This window comes from Triturus cristatus, chromosome 4_2 (assembly GCF_964204655.1).
Source record: "Triturus cristatus chromosome 4_2, aTriCri1.1, whole genome shotgun sequence".
Taxonomy (NCBI): Eukaryota; Metazoa; Chordata; class Amphibia; order Caudata; family Salamandridae; genus Triturus; species Triturus cristatus.
In genome coordinates, this window is record NC_140586.1 from 222,761,311 (window position 1) to 222,774,105 (window position 12,795).

The 12,795-nt window shown below is 47.6% G+C and overlaps 1 protein-coding gene across 1 annotated transcript in view; it reads left to right on the top strand.

Moving 5' to 3' along the window:
- FAM227A (family with sequence similarity 227 member A) overlaps positions 1 to 12,795 on the top strand; it is an 80,844-nt gene that overhangs the window by 46,559 nt on the left and 21,490 nt on the right. The window contains exons 15-16 of the mRNA XM_085601292.1: positions 2,110 to 2,262; positions 2,881 to 2,953. Of these exons, the coding sequence (XP_085457418.1) occupies positions 2,110 to 2,262; positions 2,881 to 2,953 (226 nt within the window). The remainder of the gene's footprint in view (positions 1 to 2,109; positions 2,263 to 2,880; positions 2,954 to 12,795) is intronic.

The window sequence follows — 12,795 nt, forward strand, 5'->3', positions numbered from 1 at the left end:
TCATATAGATTGGTTAAAGGTAGAAGCCTATTAGAGGTAGAAAAGGCCACCCAAGCACCACAGGTCGCCCTATAGGTAACAGGACCAGAAGGATTCCACCTCACCGACGGGGATGGCATATAAAAGAAGCCATGGGGGGCTAAAGAAATGCCATCTCTCTGTAAACAAATTTTTGCAAAGCACAGCTGATCATCCTTTTATCAAGAGCGGTAATCCTACAATTAATGACCGTTTAATCCCCAATAATGTTTTTGATCCTTGGTCCAACCTTCCTCTATAGCAGGATATCCTTGTATTCTAATAAAGAGAAATTAGTATTGGATGGCAACCAATAACTAACTTTATTTTTAAGGTCGGCAAAAGATTCATTGCTAGAGCCCCGAAGAGAGGGAACACCACTGAGAACAGCAACATAAGGACAGCAATCAGGACGGAGATTAAGTAGAGGAATCATATGACTATTGGATTCGCCAGTGGCAGAAATGAGCCTTTGTTGAGACTCGCTGTGAGGCCCTCTGGCCACCCCAGCCATAGACCTGATTTTAGGGCCAGCGCTCAAAGCCGACCTCCCAGGCTCTCCGGGCTTGACCGAAACCAACCGTGTATGGGGAGGGCCACCTGACTCCTTGCGGAGCCGGCCAGGTCCATCACCACACCCAGATTTAGGGGGGCTGCCGCACAAATAAAGCAGGGATCTTCCTTGGCCAAATGGGTGTGCACAGGTGTCTGGTTTACTACTAGGATCTCTTGCCTTACCATAAGCTTTTGTGAGTTTATCTTTTCTATCAGGGACTCAAATCACGACAAAACATTGTCCCAGTCAATATGCATGATTGCTTTTGGGAACAATGAAAAATAGTTTATCAACTTGTTGGGGTTGTTACTTCATGAGGGCCCTGGACTGGGAGGGCCAGAGCCCCCGTGCTTTGATGTCCACTTACGCTTAGAGCAAGGACTATTGTCGCTGGAGGGGGAAGCATCGGAAACACACCAAGAGGAGTTGCAAGCTCAACCGGAGCCTTTTCCACGGATGTAAGAAGTGTTTCAATGGACCCTTGGGCTGACGCATTTACAGGATGGTTGGTGGTTACACTAGGGGAAGATAATAAATCACCAACTGCTACACCATGATCCCTGAATAGTCGTCTTTCAGCAAGCTCAATCTTCTTTGAGACAACATCCAATGCCCGGACTAGGAAAGAGCTCAAAGTTGTATCGCTTGGCTTGGGAATAGGCACAGGGAACTTATTCCCTAGTGTTTTCCTTTTAACCCTAATTGCAAGAGGCCCTCAAAGAGATAACAAAATAAACTATAGAGGCCAGACCGACCTTTCCCGATACGGCCTACCACTACCGTAAGACTTGGTACAGCTTAAAATAATTCAGTTCATCCCACATTTGCAGGCTCACGAAATTGTAACATTGTCAATTAAACCCTATCTGCGGCCCTCTCAAAGGTCCCCAAAGTCACGACCTGCCACCGGTAGCTACAGTAAGAAGATAAAAGGCCAGACTCAATGGGGCCAGTTGTCCCATAAGAAAGGTGACTTGAGCTTTGGAGCCGAGACCAGCAGGGATCTGCAGTTTGGAAGTACAGAAACATGCAAGTAAGATGGTAACCAGAGGCCTTCTGAAGCAAACCAAAGGGGGTGGCCCCGCACTGCCTCTTCTTGGCGCTGACGGGTGCAGGATGGGTCCGGGCTTCGCCCGCGCTGCAGGAGCTCGCTGTACCTTGAATGCAGTTAATCAGGCTCAGGTGTTGGAGAACAGGGAATTGTTGGGTGAAATGTAGAGTGTCCCCAGCTGCAGCAATTAAAACCCGTGGTGGCTCCCCCTTCAACAAAATACAAACAGGCAATGTCCTTCAGCAGGGCCGTGCAGGACAAACCCTCTCCAGTTCTCCAGAGTGCAAATCAGCAGTATTATAACTCGTCTTCATGCAGAAATCCAGCAGGAACAGCCCTACGGGTATTATATTGATTTCAAGTCTACCTGCACAATGAATTCCACAAATGCTAACTCAAATGAGGGTGGGGGGGTCCAGTCCGTCAAACACATGGGGAGGGGCTAGCGTTAACCTCACCAATTTCCTTAACTTTCAGAGACAACCCATTCCGCTGAAACTTATGCAAGCTTGATCCGCCGCGGCTTCAGGCGCCTGCAACAGTCAGATATTATGATTCAGGCCCTATACCGCAAGCGATCTAGGGAGAGTGCTGCTTTCAGCCGTCGCCAGCTGGACACAAAGAAAGACTTCCTCAGGTAAACAGAGCAAGCTAGCACCCCTCTACCACTTCCAGCATCATCCATTTGAGTAAGTGACAGGGCCAGACCCTAATGCTCACCAATCTAAGTAAAGGAGCAGGGTGGACACCCAACTATGTGGCGCACATGGTAAACCAGTGTAGACCTAGGCTCCCTGGACATTTACTACTCAATTTGTGTTGAATTCTATATATACAATATGTTAAATAATCTCTTAAAATGCTAAATATAGCCTCTTGTAGTGGGAGGTCTTTTCGAATCTACTTACTTTCTGTAAATGTACACTTCCTTTCTAAAGATACAGAAAGGTCAGTTAATTTTCTTTCGCTTTTTCATCTATCCTTAATAAATAACAATATATTCAATGTAAGTAAACTGTCATCAAAACTTGGGTGTGAGGATAACTGCAATGGACACCACAGAAATAGAAGACACACTAAAATAGAAGCCACTGTTTTGCATCAGAATAGAGTAGCCATCTTGGAAATCTAATAAATTGCACAATTGAAATGCACAATTGCAAAGGAGGGCCCACTAGTACCCCTGAGGAAAGCATGTTGACCTATGAAGGGAGACAATGGGATAGATTCTCATTAGTGTATCTTTTTGCTGCAGGAAGGAAAATCTCATCATGTCGAAGAAGGACGAGATGAAGCGCCTCAGCCAGCTGGTGTTTCCGGTTTCCAAGGTGGGGAGCTCTCATTGAAAAAGTGTTATGGGGGCACTCTACGTTTTAGAGATGAATGAGTAACTGCCTATGCTATCTGAGTCATGGGTGTACAACAGGAAGCTCTAGGTCCGAGAAAGCCGGATGTTCAGTTGTACTTGGTGCATGAATCATAGGCTTTGGTACAAATTAGTTAAAACGAAACAGAGGCCCTCAAAACTCCGAGTGGTACCGAAAAAGGGTGATAACACTCTGACTGGTTGTCAGTGGGATGGTGTTTTCCTAACCTAAAATTACTGGGAAGAGGAACATTAGGTCTGGTTTACCAGGTGCGTTTCCGCACGCCGTTAAACAACTCATTGGTCCGCATGCATTTTTAATCTGCTAAGAGTTGGTGGAAAATATACGAGGTAAAGACCCCGGAATTGAGAATCTTTCTGTGGGAAAGGATCCAGTGTTCCTTGGTCTGCATGTTATTAAACATACTGTGTACTTTAACGAGTAATTCCTGTATTTATGGAGGGTATGAGGTGAGATACAGGCCAGAATTGTTAATTCTGGCACAATATCCCCCCCCCCCCCAATCCCAGAATTCCAGGCAAATGGAAATGGGGACTAAAAAACAGAACGTGATACTGAACCAAGAGGGCGTTATCTAAGTGTATTAATCAAAACTGGTCATACCAGGTAGCAAATACAAACTGGAAGCTATTAAGGAAAGAATGCAGAATATGTGGCTCAGTGCTGTATCACAAGTAATGACCCCACTCTCTGCCCTCCCTTCTGACGAATCAGTCTGGGCACAGGATATTCATGAGTAATCAGGGTGTGTTTGTTGCACAGATGGTTTGGTTGGTGTATGTGTAACTGGTGCAAGATGTTAAAAGAAAGCGAAAGGTCTGCAACTAAATTGAAACACTGGGACCTGAAATAAATTCTGAAAATTCAGCCCTTTTTTCCTGTCATGTACATTTATCATTTTTCCAGCATTAGATCATTTATATAATTTGACATACTTTTTGTTTGAATATCCCTTGTCTTCATAGTGAGGAACTTGGATATTTGGAAAGCACTAAAGCATTTCTCTTGTTGTCTGACTATGTCCGTTAGATTAGAAGACACTCCTCCCTAGCGGCTATTTTAGATTAATTTTCCTTCCTAAATGATAGGATAACACACTGGGACACTGCATCTCCATGTACGTCACCCTTCTGAGTTAGAAGGGGGACTCCAGATTTCCAAACTAAGAATCAAGTTGTTTTACCTTATTTCCCATTAAAACCTTCTCCATTCCAATGCAGGTTAATGGGGAATGAAATTGGAGAATTAAATTGGCTCCATTCATTCACTTTAAATCGCTCAGTTTGGTGTTTCAAAACCTTAGCATGCATGCTCCTTAGAGCCAAGGTATAAAGCCACTGGATTCAAGTTATCCTGGCTGAAGAGGGGTGAAACCCCGAAACCGGTCATGGATGCTTGTTTCCAGTCCAGGGAGGATCTGGCTTGGCAGTTCGGGCTGGACTGTTCCCATGCGGCACAGGTTCAAGTCTGATTTGCATATGTCCAGGTCTAAACTGGGGTGGCATGGAGAGCAAAAGAATGATGGATTTAACCCAGATCTCTTGACTGGGGGTGAATGTTTTGATTTGTTCTGCATTCCGTCCATCAATTGTGTGTCTTTTCCCAAGGTATAAAACTAGCATTTTTGGGAGAAATTTTGCAGGTAGTCTTCCATGGAGATGCATCCAGGGAGGATGGTATTGTAGAGATATTGAGGCCCAGGGATCCCAAGTTCTGGAGAAAATTGCTCAATTTGTCAAATTGATTATTTATTTCTTGGAGGAAAGACTCAAGGCACTGGACCTCTATGGCCTCAAAAAGTATACACGCTTGTAGTAGTGAGTCAGTTTCACTCCCTCGTTATCAAAAACAATCCAATAAGTTGGTGAATCCAAAATGTTATTTATTTGTTCCGATAAAAGGCTTATATTTCAAATGATCCAGTTATTAGAACAAGATAGATTCATCGAGGTAAGGCGAACAAGCCAAATTTAGAGCGGAGGTGAACAGCCAACACGTGTTTCGCCCTTGTGGCACGGTTTCTGGCCAGGGCTTTCTCAAGGCTTAGTATTCAGGACACAGCAAATTGCGTACGCTTCATGTATCATGATTCAAAGTCACTGTATAATACAAACGATCCAGCCTTTTCAGGCTCTAAGATTCAAAACTTGGAAAAATTCCCGGCACCAGTGGTCCACACCGCGATATGTCCAGGGAGGATGGTCCTGCATTTTTTGTTCTGACAAAAACGCTGGAAAGTTTCTGTTGGAAGTCGTCTAACTTCCTGTGTGAGGTCTTCAGTGGGTTCTGGAAATTCCTTTTCAACCGTGCAAAAATCAAGAAACCGTTTTTAGGTCTCGCCTGAGCCAGCGAATGCGCTGCTCTGGCGAGACATTTAGTGAGTGGGCTTTAAAAAGCCCGACCACAGCTTTTTGGGTGGCATAGAGCGTGCGGTTACGCGCACAATGACGAGCAGAGGCGCCATCTGGCTTTCCTCTCTCGTCTTGGTGCGCGCACACCACTCGCCAGACGTGCCTCCCTTTTAAAATTTGTTTTTTTTTTAACTTGCGGCGCGTGCGCTTGTTAAACATGGCTGTTGCTTGCCTTTCTTTTCTATGTTTAACAAGCGCGAGGCGCGCGTGCTTGTTTTTTTTAAATGTAAGATTTTTTTGGTCAGTGTGTTCTGGAGTTTCTGTGTCTACAGCCAATTTATTTCAATGCGCTGATTCCGTTGTTGTCCCTGAAGGAATTGCAGTTTACTTGTCGCAGTTTCAATCGTTCAAAGTGAGATTGTGCGTATTTTATATCATTTTCTAGTCCGCATCCTTTAATTCAGGTCGGTGATAGTCTTCGGTATCTCGCCCACGCGAAACTAGTGATTGGCGGCATTCTCTGCAGATGAACCAGCGGTGGCAGCACTGACCCACCAACAGCTCTCCTGGCTCACGGATCCTAAGCTGGCCTCCAGTGCCACACTTCAAAGACCCCCAAGCGTCGCGAGCGGCCTCTGGCTGGCAGAGCGTGTGCCTGTCTGAGTCACAGTCCGCGCGGTGCCTATGCATTACTAATGAAAGCCAAGACCCCAGAAATCACATTAGTTCCGGCTCATTCGAGGACATGAAGAAACGCTCATAACCACTGAAGCAACTGCATAACCCGACTCCCACTGATGTTAAAAAATACAAATAATTCACCGAACAGGTTTCATTAGGTTAGTAATGGTTCAGCCATGAAGCAAAGGGCATTTTCGGGTTCCGACTGGAACGAACCAGCGCTTCCTTCGGCAACCAGAGAGCGGGTAATCACTGATTATTCATTCATTCCATTAGATTCCAGGATTTTAGATGCAAAACTCGCAGTAGACGTTGGATTGGGAGAGGCCGCTTTACAAACATAATTAAGACTGCACGTTTTTAAATAAAACGTGGTAAAGAAAATCCTGAAAAATTAGTTTGGCAAAAAAGGGGATTTTGCTGGAAAATGCTACTTGACAAATCATTGCAAACTTTGGAAAGTATAAAGTTTGTAAATTTAAATTTTAGCTACCTATGTAACCAGGGTTTTAAGTGGGATGAGAATGCTGGGAGGTCGCTCTAAGGGGCGTGGCCGATCTAATCAAAGGCGTGGCTTAAAACACAAACTAAAAATCTGTGCTCAGCACAGTGTGCCTCCCGACTGGTATTTCGCTGCTTCTGTTATTGCCTTCACATAAGTAACATTACACCTACAAGCCAGGACTATTGGCTTTGTCAATGGTTGTTAGTTCGCCATGCTTTTTAAAAATAATTTGTTTTAGAGTGCGCGCGTGCGCACACACCATTCCCGGGCTTGTTTTTAATTTTTCCCGTTTTTCTCGCTTAAGTATTATCCCCTCATGCCGTTCATTGCTCCATTTTTACCGACCCCATGTCTGTCTTTTTTCCATCATTCTCACTATCCTTTCCTGTTGGCAGAGGTAGTTCACTCATTCTCAATTTGTTCCATCTTTATCCCCCCCGCTACTTGTACCATTTTGAGTTTAACTCTAAACCAGCAATGCACAATACGTTGCCCCAGTGGTCCCGTTCCCTTGGTAGTTAGCCGGTTATCTTCCCTACATCACCACTTCGGGTCTGCCTCCTTATTGGTTATATTTAACACGGACTTCCAGTTGATTCGTTCTGTATGTACTCAGCCGGTTATTTTCCCTATATTGGGATTCATTGTATGTACGATTTTCCTTACTCTGCTTTAGTATGTTTATTTGTTTCGGCCGTATCCAGTCGGCCGTATATATTTTATTCTCTCCTGTGGTACTTTTTACGGATGGCTTTCACTATCCCCTTTAGTATGTGTTATTTTCTAATTTGCTCAGTACATCTACCAATTAGCCTATTCTTTTTGGTTGTACATTTACATATGGCGGCCACTTTCTTATTTGCACTCTTAAGATGGCGTCCATAGTGTGACGGCTTCATCTGTTTACACGTTCCATGCGCTAATCGCTTCACAGGTGAGTGCTATCTAGCGCTTACCGTCCGCACATTCCTGCTTACTTGTAGAGTGTCCTTAGCCCATGTGATTACCCACTACATGGTGGAAGTTCGACTTCCTTTGTGGACCCAGACTTTGTGACTTGGTCGAGAAATACAAGTAAGTTTTGTTCTAACCTTGTAGTCATTTCCACCTTCAGATTTGCGTTCATGTTTCTTCATTTTTCTCCTTTGATGGTTTGTGTCCATTTTTTCTTTTAGGAAATTTCTTTCTAGTAGGCAGTACCCTCCTGACCCGCAGAGTGCACAATTCTCTCGTAGCACTCTCTCTCCATAGCCCATGGTGACTGCGTCTCATCTGAGACAACCCGGGTAAGACCCTGCCCATGTTTGTTTTATACTCTTTTAGCAATTCTTCTGTTATCTTTGTGGTTCAATTTTTTCTTCTTTATTGTTACAGACCCGTTAGTCCAGCCCTAATATGGTGCTACTTGGGATTTTATGTACCTTTCCATAGTGTACTCTATCTTGCTTCACCTTAAACCAGAGGTCTTCAAACTTTTTTGCTTTGAGCCCCCCAAAGCAAAATGTTTTGAGGTCGGTCCCCCCTCAAAAAAAAACTTTATGGCAAGGACTGGGAGAGCGGGAGGGACATGGCTGCGGGCAGGAGGCAGGGCTAATGAGATGATTTCAGGAGTACTTTTTCTATAGTTCATGAACCACACTAAATATGAGCCTTATAAAACAGCAAATTAATCAAACAAAAACATGTATTTTCCCAAAAATACCGCTCCCCATAATTGGGGTGTTTGTGAGGCCCTCACACTCTTGGACCCCAATGCAACTACACCTACTGCACTAATGATAACTGCAGGCCTGAGTAGCAGGCTATCTCCTCTGCATCTTTTAACTCTTCCCCATCATGCCTGACCATCACTCCAATCTTGAAACAGGCTCTCTGTCCTGTTGGAAAAAAAGAGATCCCACATGTTGGATCCCTTTTTTTCCTGCAAGGGTGTCCTCGGTCATTATACTAGAAAGGAAAATAAGCTCCCATGCCCCTTTTTTTAAAGGTAGACAGTCACAATTGTGATGCAGTGGGCCCCTCAAACCCTTGGGCCCCAGCCCTGCTGCATCTGCTTCATTAATGATAACTAACAGGGGCCACTCACACACCTGGCAGCAGTACCTGCTGCACTGATGAATGGCCCTTTATGAAGCCTGGAAATGCAGCAAATACATGCCGTACTTCCAGGCCATCTTCATTTACATGTTTTTGTAGAGGTATTTGTGCCCCCCCAGAGGGGCACGCTCCACAGTTTGAAGACCTCTGACATAAACTATCTTCTCCTCAACGCAGACAGTCTTGCACTATGGTGCAAGGATGCCTGCGTAGGCGCTAGACAGCTCAATTGAGCGCCAGCGCAGGGGGAAACGCAGGGTTGCACCATATTCTTGTAAATATGGCGCAGCCCTGCGTTTCTATAGTGACGGAGCGTGTCGTTCGCTTTCTTGGCTTAATGACACGCTTCACCCCATTATTGTAAATATGCCCCCTAGTTCCTTAATTCTCCTCAATATGTTTGTTTCAGTCTCCAACGAGTTCTTTGTGTGACAGATTTAAGAGGTATAGGTCTTAGAAGGATAACATGATGACAAGAGGTAAAGGAGGTTGTGATAAAAGGAACTATTTGGGAGATTACTGAAAAATAATCCTGGGAAGGTGATGGATTGCACAGATGAAAGTGGACATAGAGGTTCGAATCAACGGGATGTTGAAAAATAAAACTCATGTCCCATTAAAAATGGATGCCATCGACAAAGGTCGATAATATACTGTACATTAAGGGACAAGTACCTTTTCATATACGCTGTGAATATGGAACAAGTGGATCTTATTTGGTCATGGTTTGAAAATTCAATAAAATATTTTATAAAAAAAAAGAACAAAACAAAGCATGGATGCCGTACGTAGAAAAGATGTTTAGTGTTATTTGCAGAGGGCCACAACGCACTAGGTCAATTCAGAACGCAACATTTCTGAAATTAGAAACATCTCTTATGGTCGCCCTTTTGTCAGCGCATTCTCAATATACGAAACAAAGACTTGGACGACAGATATTTATTATTATGTTTTTGCAGCGAGGTTGGGCATAGATGCATAAAAGAGTTGCGAATTGTGCCGAATTGCGAGTTGCGAAGCGCGCCGATTGTGCGCCAAAGGTAAGCCCGTCTACACCCGTCCGCGCCTGGACCGCGCCCAGCGCCAGAACCCCTGGCCCCCGAAGAGGCCAGCCCGCCCGCCGGACTTATGACACCGCCACCCTCAACGCACTCAACACCGGCCGAATCCCCGGCTGCCACCGAGCCACCCCAGGACGCACCCACGGACCCTTCACCTGCCAATCCTGCAAGTTCTCCTGCATCCGGACCTGTACCGCACCCGCCAAGCCGACCCCCAGCAGCAACCACCTGAAGTGCATCCTGCTCAACACCCGCTCCGTCCACAGACACGCCGTGGAGCTCTGGAACCTCCTCAACTCCACATCTCCAGACGTCGCCTTCCTCACGGAAACATGGATGAACGCCTCCTCAGCGCCCGACATCGCCATCGCCATCCCGGACGGATACAAGATCACCCGGAAGCACCGCGTCAACCAGACAGGAGGAGGCATCGCCATCGTCCACAAGAACACCATCCGCATCACGGCCAACTCCGATGACACCCTCACAGCCGCCGAACACCTGCACTTCCAGATACACACCGACCCCAAGACCAGCCTCAGAGGCACCCTCATCTACAGACCCCCGGGACCGCGCACACAATTCAGTGAAGACATCGCCGACTTCATCAGCCCACACGCCCTCCCCTCCGCTGACTACATCCTCCTAGGGGACCTCAACTTCCACCTAGAGAACAACAACGACAGCAACACCACCACCCTGCTGGACAACCTCGCCAACCTCGGACTCAAGCAACTGGTGACCACCCCCACCCACTACGCCGGCCACACGCTTGACCCCGTCTTCTCCTCCAGCAAGGACATCTCCTTCAGCCACGCCATCGGACTCCACTGGACAGACCACAGCTGCGTCCACTTCAGCTTCAGAAGGACCACGCTCCACCACCACCCGCAACAGGTTCCCCGCAGAAGCTGGAACAAGATCACCACTGACCATCCGCATGATGAACTCCATCCACTCCGGATCACCAACTGACCCCTGCCCGCACCACGTCTTCAACAAGGCCGACTCCATCATCGCACCCCATCTCCGAGACATCATCAACGCCTCCTTCGACACCGCCACCTTCCCAGAGAGCTGGAAGCACGCCGAACTCAGCGCCCTACTGAAGAAACCCTCAGCAGACCCCACCGAACTCAAAAACTACCGCCCCATCTCGCTTCTTCCTTTTCCTGCCAAAATCATCGAGAAGACCGTCAACAGACAGCTGGCCGCCTTCCTCGAGACGAATGGATCCCTCGACCACTCGCAGTCCGGTTTCAGAGCCAACCACAGCACCGAGACCGCCCTCATCGCAGCCACCGACGACATCCGAGCCCTGCTCGACAACGGGGAAACAGCGGCCCTCATCCTCCTGGACCTCTCCGCAGCATTCGACACGGTCTGCCACCGCACCCTAGTGCAGCGCCTCAGCAACGTCGGAATCCAAGAGAAGGCTCTGGAGTGGATCATCTCCTTCCTCGCCGGAAGAACACAGAGAGTCCGCCTCCCCCCGTTCAGATCAGAGGCCACCAAAGTCATCTGCAGCGTACCACAAGGATCATCGCTCAGCCCCACGCTGTTCAACATCTACATGAGCCCCCTCGCGGCCATCGCACGCCAACACAACCTCAACATCATCTCCTACGCCGACGACACCCAGCTGATCTTCTCCCTCACCAACGACCCCGCCACCGCCAGAACCAACCTACACGAAGGGATGAAAGACATAGCCGAGTGGATGAAGAACAGCCGCCTGAACCTGAACTCAGATAAGACGGAAGTCCTCATCCTGGGATCATCACCCTCCGCCTGGGACGACTCCTGGTGGCCACCTGCCCTGGGCAGCGCACCCGAACCGACGGACCACGCACGCACGCAACCTGGGCTTCATCCTGGACTCCTCCCTCTCGATGACCAGACAAGTCAACGCCGTCTCCTCGTCATGCTTCAACATCCTACGCATGCTACGGAAGATCTTCCGGTGGATCCCCACCGAAACCAGGAAGACGGTCACCCAGGCGCTCGTCACCAGCCGACTGGACTACGGCAACACCCTCTACGCCGGAACCACAGCCAAACTTCAGAAAAGGCTCCAGCGCATTCAGAACGCCTCAGCACGACTCATCCTGGACATCCCCCGACACAGCCACATCTCCGGACACCTGAGAGACCTGCACTGGCTCCCAGTCAGCAAGAGAATCACGTTCCGACTCCTCACCCACGCACACAAAGCTCTCCACAACCAAGGCCCCAGATACCTCAACGACCGCCTTACCTTCTACACTCCCACACGCCAGCTGCGAATGACCAGCCACGCCCTCGCCGCCGTTCCCCGCATCCGAAGAGCCACAACGGGAGGAAGATCCTTCTCCTACCTGGCTGCCAAGACGTGGAACTCCCTCCCCATCCACCTCCGCCTGACCCAACACCACCTCTCCTTCAGGAAGCAACTCAAGACCTGGCTGTTCGAGCAGTAGCGGACTTCCCCCCCCCCCCCCCCCCCCCCACAAGCGCCTTGAGACCCTCCGGGTGAGTAGCGCACTATACAAATGATTGATTGATTGATTGATTGTGCCCACTATGTGCACCAAAAAGCAGAAAAATATTTAATCGACTTGAACAGTGTGCTCTTCTATGATATCACAAATCCCACAAGTTTATAGAGTTGAAAGTATAGATGGGCAAGCCACTGAAGGCTCGAGTCTGAATCCGGACTCTGGCTCAGCTTGAGGTCCTATTGGAACCTCGAGCCCATAAGGAGCAGAGCTTTCATGTGGCTTCTACCTGCCTCCCTCCCTTTACCCAGGATCTGGCATTAGGGACAGGGCTGCATAATGCAGAAGTGGGGATCCTGGGGCGAGTCTCGGCGTCGGCTCAACACCCTGTGATTCTGGGCAAATCACTTAATCTCCCCCGTGCCTATAAACAATCATGTAACCTTGTGTAATGTAACTGGTGCTCATGTAAAGCGCTCTGACATCTCTGGTCAAATTCACGCTGTATTTAAAAACTGCAGAAAAATGAAGTAAGAGGTAAAAACAAACCCTTAACATAAGAAAAGGCAAATAGATACGCATTTTCTGCTGATTTGCAAAAAATGTAATC